Raw genomic sequence first — 19,399 nt, forward strand, 5'->3', positions numbered from 1 at the left:
CTGATGATATAAATAAGCTATTAGTTCTGTTGTCAATTTTGATACGTGATCATATGTACCCACCTTGATGTTAACTATTAATCAGCATATGGTTATCTCCTCACAACCTGAATTATAGGGAAATCATCATATAAGTTACACTGAATTCACAATTCTACACTTCAATATTTAACATTTTAGTGACCAAACTTGCAAATGATTTTAAAGATACCCCCCCAACACACACAAAAACAACATAGTTTCCATGTAATTATTTATTTTTTTTATTATTTTTTTTTGGCTGTGCCACACGGCATGAGGGACCTTAGCTCCCCAACCAGGGATCAAACCCGCGCTCCCTGCAATGGAAGCAAGGAGTCTTAACCGCTGGACCGCCAGGGAAGTCCCTCCATGTAATTTTTAACACATATTTGTATGAATACCCATATATGGTGGTGCTTTTTGATTCTTACTTTTAGCCCTTATTTAGGGAACCAAGTGGTTCTGTGCTCCCCATATCCTATCTTGGGGCTAGTGACACAAATTGCTTCTGCAGTGTTCACAAACTAATACGTAGTAGAATGTTAGGAGAAACTTAACCAGTAATGTTGGTCAAGTTCCCAAACACCCTTGTCTATAGAAAGGATGGATCTGAGAGCACACATTAGGTAGGACAGTTTGCATCATCTGGCCCGGAAAATGAGGTCATGGAACGACGCCCTGGTGGCTGAAAAGGGGACATGAGCTAGGCAGGTCTGGCAGGCAAGCCCCGCGCACTGGCGCAGAGTGAGGGTGCTCACTTCAGAGGATGGGCACCAAGAGGGAGTCTAAATAAGGAAGTTGGCATGAGACAAAGAGCCTCGAAAAGAGTGGGATGACACGCTGCCAGCCTGGAGGAGTCTGTGCCTAGGAAGGGATTATTTTCATCAACAGCAATGTCTGCAGAGAGGTAAAGAGATCCCAGAAATGACAGAGTACTATGGAAGAGTCCAAAGAGTGAGTTTCCCTGACAATAGTTTCAGGCATTAGAGGCTCCATGACCACGCTGACTGCTTTATGTTAAATGGAAAGTGCTGGCCAGGCACACCGTGGTGCCATAACTAAGGTTACAGCTGTCAGACCTTTGAAAACTATATATTTCTTACCCAGCAGAAGAGTGTGAACATGTGATTTTAACGGGCATGAGTTAAATACAATGAGATATCTGCAAGCTCACACCTCTGAATAGTCGATGGTAACGGGCAATTAGTATTTTCAGAAAATAATACATTTTCATTTTAAAATGTGGTACCAAAATAAATGTTTAAAGGGACATATGTGAGAAAGGTTAAAATAATAGTCAACAAGATTCTTAGAGAGGTGTACTGACACAGACCCATACATCTGCAACAAAGAAAACAACTCTCCAGTCTCTTCATCCTTTACTTTATATCACAAATGTTGTGCCACCACTAGATGATATATTAATTTTATTTCTTTACATAAATTGAGGAAGAAACATAAAATCAGATCCAAAAATATTACATGGCGTTCAGGGAGGTGTATTTTGGTGCCCACCAGAAAAATGATCTGAAATTTACTTTCAAAACTGAGACACACTTGTTTAAAAGCACTATCCTGGCTCCTTTTTTGTTTTGAATATATCCTGTTTTTTCTCGAAGTCTCAGTAAATGGATTAAACAAGTTCTGGCTTACAAGGTTAACATTCCAGATGTTCCAAAAAATCGTATTCAACACATTCTTCCAGTTGCTTCAAGACCCTTGAGCTATCTGCGACGGGCGACTCCACAAGTAGAGGCCCCCGGGTGTCAGTAGGCAGTTTACTTTGGGTTTTAAAGGCACAATTCAGAGTCTTGAAGAATGGCATCAGTTGCCTAATGGTGGAAAGAGAATGCTGGCGCAGAAGAGGGAACTCGCTCTTCATGGCGATCTCATCGGAGCTGCTGATATCCTGCAAAAAACCCACAACGACGTGGCTTTGCTAAGGGTTAGAGATGCACGCGAGGCACGTGCAGGCGGTGAAAGCTAAGAGATGGGTCCTTTATGAAATTCACTGTCAGCGCTGATGGTAGCAGCATCAACTCAAATCCTAGGTCTTCAGCTGCCATCTTCCACCAGGATTTCACCCTGAGCCCACCCCGCTGGGGCCACTGTCACCTCTCCGGCAGGCTCTTCCTCTGAGTCACAGAGGAACTCTGTGGGCAAGACTACTTCTACAGGACTGTGTCACCCAGGAGGCTTTACCCCTTAGCAACTGGGATGAGAAAGTGACATATACATGCTAAAACAAAGATGAAATTTATATATACCATCTCCAAGTCTGAACATTCAGTTAGGAGGCATTCTGAAAACTGTTCAAAATCATTAAAATCAAATAGCACATGAAGTACTTCACTCACTGCCTAGCCTTTCTCCCCTCTGCCACAAATATAACTGTTAAAAAGGAAAACATTTACCCCATATTTTAATTTTAGAAGTTCGAGAATCCTGACAGTGTGGGGTTTGCATTCTTGGTGATTCTCCTCTAGATCCGACGGGAAGGCAGGGCCCTCTGTGTCTACTTCTGGAACAAATGCCCACCTGTAACTGGAGGAAAGAAATCGGAGGTCAGGCATGCTGGCTTGGAGCCCACCTAAAGAGTTAGAAACAGTTTTACTGAGATGTAAGTCACATTCACCGGTTTAACGTGTACAAATCAATAGCTTTTGGTATATTCACAGAACTGTACGTCCACCACCATAATCAATTTTAGGATATTTTCATAACCCCAAACAGAATCCCTGTTCCCATTAGCCCTCACCCCTCAATCCACTACACCCCTTTGATCTAGGCAACCACTCATCTATTTTCTGTCTGTACAGATTTTTTTATACTGGACATTTCATATAAATGGAATCACATAATACATGGTCGTTTGTGCCTGGCTTCTTTCACTTAATATCGTCAAGGTTCATCTGTGCTGTGGCATGTGTCGGTACTTCATTTCTTTGTATTGTAGAATATTTAATTGTACGGATACACCACATGTTATTTATCCACTTGTCAACTGATGGGCATTTCTCTACCTTTTGCCTATTATGATTAATGCTGCTGTGCATACTCATGTCATTGGAACTCACTTAAAAAAAAAAAAACTTTCTTTTTTAGAGCAGTTTTAGGTTCACCCCAAATTGAGCAGAGAGTACAGAGGTTTCCCACTTGCCCTGGGGCCTGCTCTGCCGTGCACAGCCTCCCTGACTACCAACACACCCACCAGAGGGGTACATTTGTTACAATCGATGCACTGACACTGACTCAACATCATCACCCGAAGTCCAGAGTTCACCTTAGGGTTCGCTCTTGGTGCCGTAACTTCTATAGGCTCGGACAAGTGTGCAATGACATGTATCATACGAAGTAGTTTCACTGCCCTAAAAATCCTCTGTGCTCTGCCTCGCCCTCCCCTCCCGCCTGGCACACACTCAGCTGTTTACTGTCTCCACAGTCTTGCTTTTTATAGATCATCATATAGTCGGAATCAGACAGTATGTAGCCATTTCAGATTGGCTTCCTTCACTTAGTGTTTCTAAGCACAAACATTTCTACATGATTTCACTCTGTAGGGGAAATAGGACAGAGAGAAGTGGCATCTGGGGCCAGGCATGAAATTAGACAAATGAGCAGCTGTGTTAAGCCCACAGGAAATGTGAGCCCACAAGGGCAGAGCCAATCGGAGACGGCAAGTTCCATTTATTTAATTAAAAACAAAGAGACAAAAAAATTATACAAACCCAGTGAGGATCACCAGTGGGTGACTCTGTTTTATAAGAACCCAATAGCAAAACCCACCTAAACACACACACACACACACACACACACACACACACACACACACACACACACACAGAGAAAGAGAAACCCGTACATAAACACTACTGTGAGCCAAATTCCCCAAAACACAGATGTTGCAAGTAATGTGAAACTTGGTATTCTGAGCAGGCTCCTCGGCCACTAGCAACCCACGCTGCGGTGTCTTATATATTGTACAGGAAAGAACACGTGAAAGTGCTCAAGAGGAAAGAAAGTCATCTGCTTCAAAGAAGACACGTGGTCTTCTCTGACTTACATCTGAAATAGCGGCATCTTGTCAGGTGGAAAAGAAAGTGCTGTGTCCAAGAATTTGCAAGCTGATAAGTATAGGATAAGTTCACTCTGGGGTATCTCCCCCATCGAGGGCTCATTTCCATCAGAGACTGAAACTTTTATTCTGTTGATTTTGTTGCTGTTTCTGTAAATTTGCAAAGAAACTCTTGTTATAAATTCATTCACATCTGCCGTGGTCCTTTTGCCTATGCAATGTCCATAAGAAGGTTTTCCTTTTAAGAAATGGTCAGAATAGCTGGTCCCTTCACAACTACTTCAGGAAAACAGTATTTAGTGTTAGATAGCCCTGCGTCTTAAGGTGATGTCCATTAACCTTCATATATGTGTGCAGACTGCTGTACTACTCACCTCAATGATTCATCGTCCTCTTTCAGATCTTCTTCAAGCTGTATGAATGTCTGAATCTTTAAAAAAAAATGTGAATTCAAGTTACTATTTGAGAGAGAGTAAACCTAGCTTAATGTTTAAAATTTATATGTCCATAAAAAATAGCAAATAAAGCAAAAGAAACAATCAAAAAAATGAAAAGACAACCTATGAAATGGAAAAAAATATCTGCAAACCAAATATCTGATAGGGTAATATCCAAAATATATAAAGAACTCATACAACTCAGTAACAAAAAAAAGCAAATAATCTAGGCAGCATTATTTGCAGTAGTCAAGACATGGAAACAACCTAAATGTCCACCAACAGCTAAATAGATAAAGAAATTGTTTTATATATACACAATGGAATATTATTCAGCCACGAAAAGGAGGAATCCTACCATTTCCAGCAACATGGAAGGACCTTGGGGGCATTATACTAAGTGAAATAAGAAGAGAAAGGCAAATACTGTATGATCTCCCTTATAAGTGGAATCTAAAAAAATAATACAAGGAACTTCCCTGGTGGTCCAGTGGTTAAGACTCCGTGCTTCCAATGCAGGGGCCATGGGTTCAATCCCTTGTCATGGACGTTAACTAAACTTACTGTGATAATCATTTCATGATATACTTCAGTCAAATCAAGTTGTACACCTTAAACTCACACACTGCTATAGGACACATATCTCAATAAAACTGGAGGAAAAAAAACAGTTTAAAAAATAGCAAATAGGGAGTTCCCTGGTGGTCCAGTGGTTAGGACTCAGCACTTTCACTGCCATGTCCTGGTCATGGAACTAAGATCCCGAAAGCCACGTGGCATGGCCAAAAAAAAAGCAAATAATATCAAACTGTACAGATTAATTGGAATAACTGACGTTGAGAGAGCAACTAGAATTATAGGATAAAATATCTCTATTTAAGCAAGAGCTGACTATGCCCTACCAACTTGATTGAAAATTTTGCAGATAAAATTAGATATATATGAAATATTATTCCTGAAAAAGCATTTCTAAAAGCTCCAATTTTGCTTTCAAGAGTAAAATATTTGCACTTACCAATTCAGAGACCATTATTGGCCACAGTGAAGTCAAATGTTGAGCAGATATTCTTAGCAGCAAAACTCTGAAAAAAAGAAACATCTGAGCAGCAGCTATGGATGTCTGTCCAACTCTGAGATTGTCTGTCAGGCGTTCTAAGGAAAGAAGATTTTAGAGATGTCACACAAATAGGCAGTTTGGAGTTTCTCACTAGACAAAGAGGAATAATAAAATTGCAATTGCTTTGACATTTGACGAGAACCTCATACAGGAGATGGGTGTTGGGAGAATGGTTCTGTGCCCCGTGTTTGCCCCCAGCACTGTTCTTTGCGAGGCACAGCAGTTTGTGGCTTTTGCTAAAGAAGTGAATCAAGTTCCTCTTATTCCCCTGCTGCAGCTGAGTAGAAAGGCAACAACTTCTGGCTCAAGCCAGAAATCCAGTGTGTGATCAATAAACATGTAATTATTCTTCTAAGAATATGAAACATGAGACACAGACACTGAAGAGTCTTTGGTGAGTGAGGGAACTATGAGATCATATAGATTGGTTGGCAGATGACACTATATTTTGGGGGTGAGGAGTGGCAAGTGAAGTGCGTGAATAAAATAGAATTATTCAGTAAAGTTTAGATTTGAGGACCATGACAAAAACTTTTAATTCCTGCAGGAAAAAGAAAAAAAAGTAAACTCTCTAGTCCCTAACAGTCTTCCCCACTTCTCCACTGAAATAACTGTTTGCAGAATGTGATTTTTTCCCATAATTTGAGGTTTCTTAGGACGATGACAAATTGCCACAGGAAATAGCTGAACTATGGTCATGCCGCTTAAGATTCGCTGTAGTAAATTAGTAATAAACTTCTCTTTACTTGAGGTAGCTTAAATGAGTTTTGTTTTGTTTTTGCGATACGTGGATGTCTCACTGCTGTGGCCTCTCCTGTTGCGGAGCACAGGCTCTGGACACGCAGGCTCAGCAGCCATGGCTCACGGGCTCAGCCGCTCTGAGGCATGTGGGATCTTCCCGGACCGGGGCACAAACTCGTGTCCCCTGCATTGGCAGGCGGACTCTCAACCACTGCACCACCAGGGAAGCCCTTAAGTGGGTTTTTACTTCTTGCCTTTAAAAATACTCTGACCAAATGAAGGATCGTGCATAGATCAGACACTTGACAAACAGGTTGGCATTTTTAAAGAGTGGTTTGTGCTTTTGGTTCTGGACAAGATGGAGTAAGTATAATACATCCTATTTATCTAACTGCAAACAAATAAACAAACAAAAACCTTGAACAAAAAAACATAAACCAACTATCAGAAAAGAGGTGAAGGAAACATGGCAGGACTGGGTAGGAACCTTGGGACTTAAGGAATGACCTGGAAGTGGGTTCCATGTGGTTTTTAAATTTTTTATTTTATTGCAGCTTAGGCAATTGAAAAGAATGTAACCTGGAATGCCAAAAGTCTCAACTTGAATGAGAAAAGATACCCAAAAGACACCAATGCAGAGATAATACAGAGGTTGGAATTATTGGAAAAGGATTTTAAAGCCGCTATCTAAAAATACTCTAATAACCAATTATGGACGCTTGAAACAAATAAGAAATAGAAAGCGTCAGCAAAAAAATACAAGATACAAAGAAAAGTCAAATAGAAATTTTAGAACTAAAAACTAGAATCACCAAGATAGAAAAACTTACTGTTGAGCTCAGTAGCAGAATGGAGATGACAGAGGAAGAGGGGAATTCAGGACACAATCAATAGAAATTATGTGAGCTGAACAAAGGAGAGAGAAAATATCAGAAAAAAAAAATGAACAGAGTCTCATAGACCAGTGGGACAACAAAAGAGCTAACATTTGTGCACTGGAATCACAGAAAAAGAGAAAAAAGAGTATAGGTTGGAAAAATATTTTAAAAATAATGACTGAAAACTTTCCAAATGTGGTGAAAGACATATATCTACAAATAAAACAAGCTGAGTGAACTCTAAAAGGGATAAAACCAAAGAAATCATGTTCAGTCACATAATCAAACTTCTGAAAACTAAAGACAAAGAAAAAAATCTTGATAGCAATCAGAGGGAAATTATACATTACCTAAAAGGGAGAATAATTCGAATAATAGCAGATTTCTCCTTAGAAACCATAGAGTCAGAAAGAAGTTGCCATTTTCAAGTGCTGAAAGAAAAGAACTTCAACCCAGAATTTTTCTATTTCCAATGAAAACATCCTTCCAGAATAAAGGTGAAAGAAAAAAAAACAACAACAACCAAACCAAACCAAGATGAATGAAGGTGAAAAAAAAAAAAGGCTCAATGAAGGAGAACAGTGCCAACAGATTTGCACTAAAAGAATGGCTAAATGATGTTCTTCAGACAGAAAGGAAATGATAATGGTAGGAAACATGGAACAACAGGAATGACTAAAGAGCAATAGAAAGGGTAAATAAATGAGTATAAATAATATCCTTTCCTCTTGAGTATTTATGTTGGACAGTGAAAGCAAAAAGTGTATCTCTATCTCCTTTGGTTCTAGTATGTAAATATAGTATTTCAGACAACTATATCATATGGGAGAAGAGAAAAGCAAATGGTGGTAAAATATTGATATTAGTAGGCCACAGTAAGTATGTATATTCTATGTTCACTGTAATCCCTAGAGCAACCACTGCAAAAAGCTATATAAAGAGATATACCCCCAAACCACTTTAAATAAATCAAAATGGAATGCCAAAAAAATGTTCAAGTAACCTCAGGAAAATAGGAAAAGGGAAACAAAATGAATGAAAAGGAACAAACAGAAAATAAATAAAATGGCATAATATATCCTGACATGACATGTCAATTAAAAGAGATTGGCTGAATGGATAAAAGGAATGACCCAGTTGTATGCTATCTTACACAAAACTCACTTCAAATATAACAATATGGCTTCCCTGGTGGCGCAGTGGTTACGAATCCACCTGCCAATGCAGGGGACACGGGTTCGAGCCCTGGTCCAGGAAGATCCCACATGCTGCGGAGCAACTAAGCCCGTGTGCCACAACTACTGAGCCTGCGCTCTAGAGCCCGCGAACCACAACTACTGAGCCCGCGTGCCACAACTACTGAAGTCCGCACACCTAGAGCCCGTGCTCTGCAACAAGAGAAGCCACCACAATGAGAAGCCCGCGCACCACAACAAAGAGTAGTCCCCGCTCGCCGCAACTAGAGAAAGCTCGCGCAGCAACAAAGACCCAACACAACCAAAAATAAATGAAATAAATAAATTTTAAAAAAAGATAAAACTACTTAAAAATATATAACAATATAAGTAGCTTAAAGGTAAAAGGATGGAAAAAGATACAATATGCAAACATTTTAAGAAAGCTGGAGTGGCGCTATTAATATAGGACAGAATAGACTTCAGAGCAAAGGAAAGTACCAGGGTCAAAGAGGGACATTACACAGTGGTAAGGTCAGTTCAACAAGAAGATATAACATTCCTAAATGTCTGTGCACCAAACAACAGAGGTGTAAAATACTTGAAGAAAGAACTGCCGGAACTCAAAGAAGAATAAGTACTGACAACTGTAGCTGAACTTCAACATCCCTATCCCATGACTGATAGAACTCCTAGGAAAACAGTCAGTAAGGATATAGAAGAACTGAGCAATACCTCAGCCAACAGGATCTAATAAACACTTGTAGGACACTCCACTCAACACCAGCAGAATACATCTCATTACGTGCTCGTGGAACATTCACCAAGACTGCTTTACGACCCATGATATAACCGAACTTCAACAAATTTAAATCCTAAAAAGAATGTTCTCTGACCATAATGGAATCAAACTGGAAACTAATAACAGAAAGATAACCAGAAACACTTGGAAATTAACAAACTTCTAAATTAGATATGGGGTGAAGAAGTATCAAAGGAAATAAAAAATATAAAGAAATGAATGAAAATTACAATATACCCGATTTTGTGGGATGGAGTTAAAGTATTGCTGAGAGGGAAATTTATAGCACTAAATGCTTACATTATAAAAGAAGAAAACACTCAAATCTATAATCCAAGCCTCTACCTCACGAGACCAGAAAAAGAACAAAATAAAACCAAAGCAAGGACAAAGAAGGGCATAATAAAAAGCAGAAATAAATGAAACTGGAAACAAAACAAACAAAAATAATGTAGAAAAATCAAATTAAAATGTGGTTATTCGAAAAGAACAAGAAAAGTGATAAACCTCTAGAAAGACTGACCAAAAAAGAGAGAAAGCAAATTACCAATATCAGGAATGAAAGAAGGGGTATCTCTAAAGACATCAAAAGGATAACGAGGGACTTCCCTGGTGGCTGAGTGGTTAAGACTCCACGTTCCCAATGCAGGGGGCCCGGGTTTGATCCCTGGACAGGGAACTAGATACCACATACATGATGCAACTAAGAGCTCACAAGACACAACTAAGAAGCCCATGTGCCGCAACTAAGGAGTCGGCGAGCTGCAACTAAAAGGAGACCACCTGCCGCAACTAAGACCCAGTGCAACCAAATAAATAAATAAATATTAAAAAATAAAAATGTTAAAAAAAAAAGGATAATGACATTTGAATTACTGTTTAAATGGGAATGCAAAATGGTACGTCCACTCTGGAAAACAGTTCGGCCGTTTCTTATAAAGTTAAACACACGTTTACCATAGAATCCAGTAAACAAACCCTTGTGCATTTATCCCAGCTTGCAGGATCTTAGTTCCCTGACCAGGGACTGAACCTGGGCCCTCTGCAGTGAAAGCACAGAGTCCTAACCACTGGATCGCCAGAGGCTTGCTTTCTTTTTTTTTTTTTTAATTTATTTATTTCATTTATCTTATTTTTGGCTGCACTGGGTCTTTGTTGCGGTGCGCGGGCTTCTCATTGTGGTGGCTTCTCTTGTTGTGGAGCACAGGCTCTAGGCACGCGGGCTCAGTAGTTGTGGCTCACGGGCTCTAGAGCGCAGGCTCAGTAGTTGTGGCACACGGGCTTAGTTGCTCCATGGCATGTGGGATCTTCCTGGACCACGGCTCGAACCCGTGTCCCCTGCATTGGCGGGCGGATTCTTAACCACTGCGCTACCAGGGAAGCCCCTAGGCTTTATTCCTAATAACCAAAAACTAGAACAACCCAGATGTCCGTCAGGTAAATGGATAAATGAACTGAGGTACACCCATAAAATGGAGTGTTAGTACTCATTAAAAAAGATCAAACTCTTTATACACCCATGAACATACCCCACTCGCCTTTGGATGGATCTCAAAAGCACTGTACTAAACGAAAAAAGCTAATCTCAAAAGGTGACATTTACATAATACGTATGATGTATGATTCCATTTATATAACATTAAAGTGATGGAGAACAGATCAGCTGTTTCCAGGGGTTAGCGCTGGGTGGAGGGTGTGACTATACAAAGCAGTGAGTGACGTGAGGGTGTCGCTTTGTAGCGAGGGAAGAGTTCTAATTCCTGGCTGTGGTGTTGGCTACAAGAATTTGTATGTGGGAACTAGACGCACAGACACACACACAAAGAATGCATTGTAGAAACTGGTGAAATCTGAAAAAATCTCAAGTTGAGTTATGGTAATATTCCCACATCGATTTCCTGGTTTTGATGAGGGACTATGCTTATGTGAGATGTTATCATGGGGGAAGCTGGACGAACAGTACACAGGAACACCAGGTACTATTTGTGTAACTTCTTGTGAGTCTTAATCTACTTCGAGACAAAAAGTATTAAAAAAAAAGTGGTTTGTACACACGGGGCATATTTCATATTGACGCTCCAAATAAAAGCTAAATTCGTGAGATGATTCTTCAGCCAAGATGATCTATTTTAGAATCTCTAATATTCCTTTCTTAGCTGAGTGATAAACCTTACAAGCTGAAGGAGTCCTGGGTGAGCAGAGCCAGAGAAAGCCCTGAGCCAGAATGTCTGCACCACTGTCAAGGTCGCAGAACCTCGTTTAGGCTGGCCACATAACCTTGCTGAGCCCATTCCCCATCTGTGAAACTCACCTGCCTCAAAGGGTACCTGCTAAAGAACACAGCCTACTGTTGGGAGCCAGAGGGCTCAGACTTCAGTCCAGGGTGTGCCAGTTAGTGGCAATGCAACTTTACGCAGGTGTTAATCTCTCTGAGCACCAGTATCCTGATGTGAAAATGGAGCTAATAAAGGACAATGAAGAAAACTTAAAAGATGGGAAGGACTTCAATGGACCTGGAATGAGCCACACTCATCAGCTTAGAGGGAACAGTGTTCCCTCTAGACCTTTCTGATCCCCTCATCAGGGGCCTTTGTAGCCTGTCCTCCTTTCATCCTAGACAAGCAGCATTTTATCGTCCCTCCTGTTTAAAAAATAATTGCTTTGAGCCGATTTACTTCTTTTGAGATCAATGCAAAATTTATGTCACTACGAGCCAAGATGTGAGAAGCTGCTCAGTTCTGCACCGAGTGCCTCGATTGACCTCTTCCAGTGCTACCTGATGGTGATCAGTTGGGGGTGAGGACCCCAGAGGAGAGATGCCAGACCTTCCCCATTCCTGCCTCTTTTGATTTGGTCTCAACTATTCACCAGGGTGTGCAACTCAGGAGCTTCTGGATGCCTCTGCTCCCTTGACTGGGGCGTCATTGCTCCATGGGGCCAGTCAATGTCCCGAGACTGTCAGAGAACGTTCTGAATCCCAGGACCTTAGGGAAGCTGGGGACGATGACAATACAGAGGCAAGGGCTTTGCAAACTGTCAGTTAGTAAAAAACGGAAGGGGGTAAACATGTTTACTTCTTCCTCTTATTTTTTTAAAACAAGGACTCAAACAGGTATTTTTATTTTATTTTTTATTTTTTGGCTGCATTGTGTGGAATGAGGGATCTTAGCTCCCCAGCCAAGGATAGAACCCGTGCCACCTGCAGTGTAAGTGCGAAGCCCTAACCACTGGACCGCCAGGGAAATCCACTCTACTTTTTCAAACATGTGGTATTTTTTTTTTTTTTTTGGCGGTACACGGGCCTCTCCCTGTTGTGGCCTCTCCCGTTGTGGAGCACAAGCTCCGGACGCCCAGGCTCGGCGGCCATGGCTCACGGGCCCAGCCGCTCTGCGGCATGTGGGATCCTCCTGGACCGGGGCATGAACCCGTGTCCCCTGCATCGGTAGGCGGACTCTCAACCACTGCGTCACCAGGGAAGCCCCATGTAGTATTTTTTTAAAAAAAAAAACAGCACTTGAGCTATCCAAAGTGGAGGGTATTTATTTGGAGAAATTCCTCTTTCCCCAAGGGCCCCCAGACTATCTCCTATTTAAAGTCAGCATTATGCTGACTTTCATATATGTTGTATGTATATAATATTATGTTGCCTCTACTTCTCTCTCCCTCTCTGAGCCATGATTTCTCAGAATTGGATGTTTACACCCTGCCATAGTCAGATTCTCCATACCACTGATTGAAAAAGGCCATTGTCTGTTCTCTTGTTCTACACATCTAATACTGTCTCTTTAGCTCTCTGGGCCTCACCCCAGGTTTTAGGAGAGTGTGTGATGGGACATGGGGGAGAGAAGGCGCAGGTGTTTCTTCCAAAGTGAGAAGGCATGGGGCTTCCCCGGTGGCACAGTGGTTGAGAATCTGCCTGCCGATGCAGGGGACGTGGGTTCGTGCCCCGGTCCGGGAAGATCCCACATGCCGCGGAGCGGCTGGGCCCGTGAGCCATGGCCGCTGAGCCTGCGCGTCCGGAGCCTGTGCTCCGCAACGGGAGAGGCCACAACAGTGAGAGGCCCGCGTACCGCAAAAAAAAAAAAAAAAAAAGTGAGAAGGCATGGCAAGGCTTGTACAATGCACTGCCTACCATGCTCGCCTGCTGAGAAAGTGAACTTCACGCTGCGCTTCTGGACCACTGTCTGATGGCCAGGGGCATAAAGCACCACCACAGATGCCGCCTGTGAACTAGAGGAAATGTGGTTCCCGTTGTTCTTTCTCCCCTTTAAATCCTATAAGTATGCAACGAAGTTCAGCTTTGCCTCTGCACTGAGCAAAGTCTCTGGAGGGCTGCCACCACCTTTAACGGCATTCCTGGCCACCCTCTGATCCAAGCAGCCTCCTGCTAGTGATTCAAGTAAGGATTTGTCAATATCTGAATATTCACTTTCATACATTTTAAGTATTCAAGACGTTAGGTCATGAACATCTCCTTACCTGCTTTACAGGCTGAAATTATGTCAGTAGAAGTATAATGGTATTTTCACTGTTGCAAATATAAAATACTGTCATAATTAATACCCGTGAAAGCTGTTAATGTTTTGTCCTAAAATAATTAAGACCTTTCAAGTGGTTAATCAAGTAGGGACGCGGGCTGAGAATTAATAAAAATATTTAGGAAAAACACATGCCTTGTGAGCCGACAGATATTTATAAGAGCATTTTTTAAGAGGGTACAGTAAGAGATTTATATCATAATTCTATGTGGAAACAACCTGAATGTTCAACTGGTGAACTGGAACAAACCACAGAATGGAATACTATAGATAAATAGCAATAAAAAGAAATAAGCTACTGATAAATACAACAGAATGAATGACTCTCAAATACAAGAGGCCAGTCTCAAAGGCTACATACTGTCCAATCACATTCACATTTATAGGACATTCCAGAAAAGATGAAACTATATGAACAGAAAGAAGATTCAGTGGTTGATAGGGTCAGGGGGTAAGGGCAGGAGATGCCTTCTGAGGGGCACGAGTGAACTTTCTGGGGTGATGGAAATGTTCTGAATCTTGACTGCCGTGGTGGTTACGTGACTACATGTGTTTATCAAAATTCATAGAACTGTATAGCCAGAACTGTATGTAAATTATACTTTAATAAGTCTGAGCACCCCAAAAGGATTTACACCGTAATTCTAATATTTGTAAAATTGTTTGTTATACTAGCCTTCATGATATTTAATACAATTCTTGAAAGCTTGTTTATTTTATTATATTCCATTTAGGCTACGTGTCTTAAGGAAAACACATTCCTGTTTGAGAGTTCTTTTGTATCTTGGAGGAGGATGAATTAAAACAGAATGCTCACTTCGCCAACTCAACATTTTATGAGGAGGGGGAAAAACCTTTAAAACCATGTATAATATCCACAATCATTCACTTTTGAAGCAGACAAAGAATACCGCGAGTATGAAGAAGAGAAAAGACTGCTACAGAAAAATCAGGTACTTCTCCAAAATCTTGCTCTGTCACTGGCCTCACTTAGTATCTGCACTGCAGGAGGGATCCAGCAGGAGACAGTGCTGAAGAAGCACAGCCAGACTTTAAAAAACAACCTAATAAAAACTAATAGCATTATAGGACTTCCTGGTGGCGCAGTGGTTAAGAATCCACCTGCCAATGCAGGGGACACAGGTTCAAGCCCTGGTCTGGGAGGATCCCACATGCCATGGAGCAACTAAGCCCGTGTGCGACAACTACTGAGCCTGCACTCTAGACCCCGCGAGCCACAACTATTGAAGCCCCCATGCCTAGAGCCCGTGCTCTGCAACAAGAGAAGCCACCGCAATGAGAAGCCCGTGCACCACAACGAAGAGTAGCCCCTGCTCGCCGCAACTAGTGAAAAGCTTGTGCACAGCAACAAAGACCCAACACAGCCCAAAATAAATAAATACCTTAAAAAATTTTAAAAACTAATAGCATTATAATAATTGATTTTTGTCTTGCCTTTTCAAAAAAAATAAATTTATTTATTTCTATGTTATTTTCAGCTGTGTTGGGTCTTCGTTGCTGTGCACGGGCTTTCTCTAGTTGTGGCGAGCGGGGGCTACTCTTCATTGCGGTGTGCGGCCTTCTCATTGCGGTGGCTTCTCTTGTTGTGGAGCACGGGCTCTAGGCACGCGGGCTTCAGTAGCTGTGGCACGTGGGCTCAGTAGTTGTGGCTCACAGGCTCCAGAACGCAGGCTCAATAGTTGTAGCGCACGGGCTTAGTTGCTCCGCGGCATGTGGGATCTTCCTGGACCAGGGCTCGAACCTGTGGCCCCTACATTGGCAGATGGATTCTCAACCACTGCACCAGCAGGAACATCCCATAATAACTGATTTTTAAAATAAAGTTTCAGATTTACCGATATATTTCCAAAGTTCTTCTACAATCACCTCTGCTGAGTACTCATTTAATGTCTGACCATTCCACCAACACCTGCCCTGGGCCCCTCTGGTTTCCAGCCATGTCGGCCACTCTGGGCCTGTCTCTTTTGGCGGGGGTGGGCTGGGGGAGGGCAGGACTTCTTACCTTGGATCAGAGGAAGGTAAAGGTGGTACTGATCAAGTTCTCCACTTAAGACAGCAAAAGCCTGGCGCTTTAGCAGCATGGCTTTCTGCTCAAAACTTGAGAACAGTTTTAAAGAACTGCTCTGCATGGCTGGAATAAATAGAGCAAATAAGTTCCATTTAGTGAGAACACTACAATGAGAGGTAAGTGATGAGAAATCCCTACTATTCCTATCTTCCCTGGTGAAAGATCACGGTCTTGATTAAGGGCATGCAGTTGTTACTCAAGTATTTACATTTATAAAAGTTCTTATTTCTTTCATGATACTGAGTGATGGGGTATTTGAAGAGGATATGAGGTACAGGAAAGCACTCCTAACCAATTGTGGTCAACTTATCATTACTTTCAAAAGTATTTTCTCCGCTATAAAACTGCAAAAAAGGTAGTTGAAGGCGTTCGTGTCAATAGACTGGAAATGGGAAGGCTCATTGACGTAGTCCCGACATATTCTGCACATCACATTACACTCTGTGGCCGAAATGGCACTAAAAAAGGTTTGAGCTGGGCTCTGAAATACGTGGTAAAAGCTGGTTATGACCAAAAGGAATCGGTCCTTTAAAGTGTGACTTATGTGCACATAACAGAAGAACTTACTCATTAAATCTTTAAACATTGTTTTCTCATGAGTCAGAAGATGGTCAATAATGGATTTCCAACTGGATATTAAAAAAAGCAAAATTAATTAAATATGCAAAGGGTGACAGTCTGATTAAAAGCATCAAGAAAAGAACATGTCCCTTTAAGATCTATTAAAAACTGCTTTCTGAAAAGTTAGTGAAAGGGATGAATAGTTTTTATATAAGGAAACGTTAAGCGAAAGCTTTTCATTTATAACCTTAACATAGGGAATGAATAACATGGGGAATAATGAATAATTCCCAGCTCACAATAAAAGAAAACACAAATTGTCAAGGTACCTTGGCTTTCACAAGGGTTGCCCTTAAATGTGTTCCCACAGATGATGTCCATACACTTGTGTTAATGGAAAGAATGGGGGTTGTGAAGACAAACACCACTTGTTCTCAACGGGTTCCCCACAGTGCAACAGGATTACAGCCATGGCCGCTGGTGGTGGCTGGGCAAACCCTCAGCCCACATAAAGAAGCTGACCAGTCTCCACCGTCTCCCCCTGCCATTAATGAAGACCTGTTCAGTCAAGCCAGGGGCAGAGTTACGGGTGGTTCTGTTGACCTCCAAGAAAAAGGCACAGCTAGTTCATCCTGTGCCTGGGATTCCATGGATCTCCGCTGCCCGCGCAGAGCCTGGCCAGCCTCAAGGTCTCAGTGAGGAATCGGGGAGTGTGAGCCGAGAAGTGGGATAAGGACACCTTAGTGTCACCATGGAGTCCCGTCATCTTAATGCTGGTCAAGCATTTTGTGATTACAAGATAAAGCAGTACTAGACCAAGTACCACTGGAACCCCATGCAATGCTCTTTAGGAAAAATGTGCTCTCTTACTTGAAATTCTTCTCCTGATTAAAAAAAGCCACCTTTGTAGTTTTGAGAAGACTTAATTCTGTTCCCAGAAATACACAGTTAACCCGTGAGTGGTGTCCTATGATTTGGGTTGATGCTAGCTGTGCTTCCATTTCAGGAATGAGAATTAATTACAGAAACCCAAACACTTTTCCACTTGAAGATTCAGGGCACGTTTTTTTTTTATCAGGACAGCATTTCTTACTGCACACAAGAAGTGTCCATCTGGAAGAAGGCCGGGTCCAAGAATAATTCCAGGACTTCTTTTTTCCAGGCTCGTTTCGTGTAGGCATAACCGCTTAGAGAGCTCAGCAGCTGGGCGCCAGCCCGGAAGCTGGGGGCATTGTAGGCACTGAAAGGGGTGGGAAGGGGAAAGGGCCAAGGTCAGAGATGGTGCAAGGAACCCCGCTGGACACATTTCCCATAAGCTACCTTTCTACACGTGGGTGGGGTACAATGGAGAAGGTGGCGTTACCTGTGATTGCGTAAGTAAGGAAAAACATAGTAAAGCAAACGTGAGATCAACGGCACCGCTCTCTCCTTCTCATCACTTCGATAAACCATGTCCAGGAGGGATGCCAGAACCTAGAAGAACAGGACCACCAGAAAACAGAAATCTCCTAAAGCAGGCGGCAATACAAAATTCAGTCCTCGGGGTATACACAGCCTAACAAGAAAACTCCACGGGGCAGCTTGAGGCCAATTCTGGCTTATGAACTCACCCGGGACGGTGCAGCCCGTGCGCCCTGGCCCCTGAGAATGAACGCCCTCACAAAGCCTCACTTCTGTGGGGGGATGACAAGCCAGATGCATATGTACCTCTGCCAGGAGGGAGAGGGCTTGCACGCTGTACACCGAAGGGGCAGACGCAGGCACCATTGCTGACGCGGGGGCAGCAGCATCTGCTGAAAGAGGCATGTGTGTTTTAATCAGGACAATAGGTCACCATTTATGCCCCCAAAGCATCAGATGAACTTGAGTCATGAGCTCCCGCCTTTCACACTGACTCTGTACGTACGTACATGTTACGTATTCTTCTCTGCTAACATGTTCAACTTCAGCAACTAAGAATCTGGGTATTTTGATCAAATAAATCAGCACCAACTCACTGTCCTCCTCCCTGCTTCTATTCTCATCACCATGTTTGGAGCTTCAACATCCCCCTGGATGACCCCTCTAACATCCTGGCCTCCGAGCCCCTTAGTCTTCTTTTCCAGCAAGCTTTTATTTTGTTCCAGCTCAGCCAGCCACTGTCACCATCATACCCTTGACCTCATGAATTTCCAAAGTCTCCATCTGCAGCACCCTACAGTGACCACATCTTACCTTTCCGGCTCACTTACTCCTGGAATGCTGCTCTGACAATTTCCTGAAACCTTGCACAAGCCTCCAACCCCCTGAGTTCACGTCCTTCACTACCTATCAATCCCCCCAGGTCTTCACTTCTCTATCTCCCCACCCACACCCGTGGTCTATCGTCCACCTTGCAAACATCCTTCACTTTTTTGCTTCTCTCTCCCTCTGAAGCACTCACCTAGAAAAATGCAAAGCTGGCTAAACCCAATGATTGCCTATGCAGTTCTATGCAGCTAAATGCTCTGGAGAAAACCAGACTACTCTGAAACAGATCTCACTTTACTTCATGACTGTGCAACTCAAAAATGACCTGATGCTACTAGATAACCCTCCCCCACGTCCCTCAGCGCTGTGCTGGCTTTCCCAGTCTCCAACATAGTTCTTTCACCTCCTCCCTCCATAACCATCGATACCTGTCCCTCCTCAGCTGGTAACCTCATCTCATGTTTCATTTAGAAAATTAATGTAAACAAACAGAAACGCCCTCAGTTTGGCCCCTATGTGTTATTAACCTGGAACATTTATATCCGTGTTCTCTGCCTTGTCTCCGGTTTTGTTTTGTTTTTTTTTTTTGCGGTATGCGGGCCTCTCACTGTTGTGGCCTCTCCCGTTGTGGAGCACAGGCTCCGGACGCGCAGGCTCAGCGGCCATGGCTCACGGGCCCAGCCGCTCCGCGGCATGTGGGATCTTCCCGGACCGGGTCATGAACCCGTGTCCCCTG

General features: G+C 42.5%; 1 protein-coding gene across 1 annotated transcript in view; it reads right to left on the bottom strand.

Moving 5' to 3' along the window:
* Positions 1 to 255: 255 nt before the first annotated feature.
* Positions 256 to 19,399, bottom strand: part of DOP1B (DOP1 leucine zipper like protein B) — a 111,017-nt gene continuing 91,873 nt past the window's right edge. Inside the window, exons 28-37 of the mRNA XM_060010327.1 lie at positions 18,142 to 18,227; positions 17,798 to 17,907; positions 17,528 to 17,674; positions 16,441 to 16,502; positions 15,808 to 15,936; positions 5,549 to 5,685; positions 4,471 to 4,526; positions 4,085 to 4,246; positions 2,436 to 2,565; positions 256 to 1,930 (exon numbers count right to left, since the gene is read on the bottom strand). Coding sequence (XP_059866310.1) covers positions 1,679 to 1,930; positions 2,436 to 2,565; positions 4,085 to 4,246; positions 4,471 to 4,526; positions 5,549 to 5,685; positions 15,808 to 15,936; positions 16,441 to 16,502; positions 17,528 to 17,674; positions 17,798 to 17,907; positions 18,142 to 18,227 — 1,271 coding nt within the window. The 3' untranslated portion in view covers positions 256 to 1,678. The remainder of the gene's footprint in view (positions 1,931 to 2,435; positions 2,566 to 4,084; positions 4,247 to 4,470; positions 4,527 to 5,548; positions 5,686 to 15,807; positions 15,937 to 16,440; positions 16,503 to 17,527; positions 17,675 to 17,797; positions 17,908 to 18,141; positions 18,228 to 19,399) is intronic.

Source organism: Delphinus delphis, chromosome 4 (assembly GCF_949987515.2).
Source record: "Delphinus delphis chromosome 4, mDelDel1.2, whole genome shotgun sequence".
Taxonomy (NCBI): domain Eukaryota; kingdom Metazoa; phylum Chordata; class Mammalia; order Artiodactyla; family Delphinidae; genus Delphinus; species Delphinus delphis.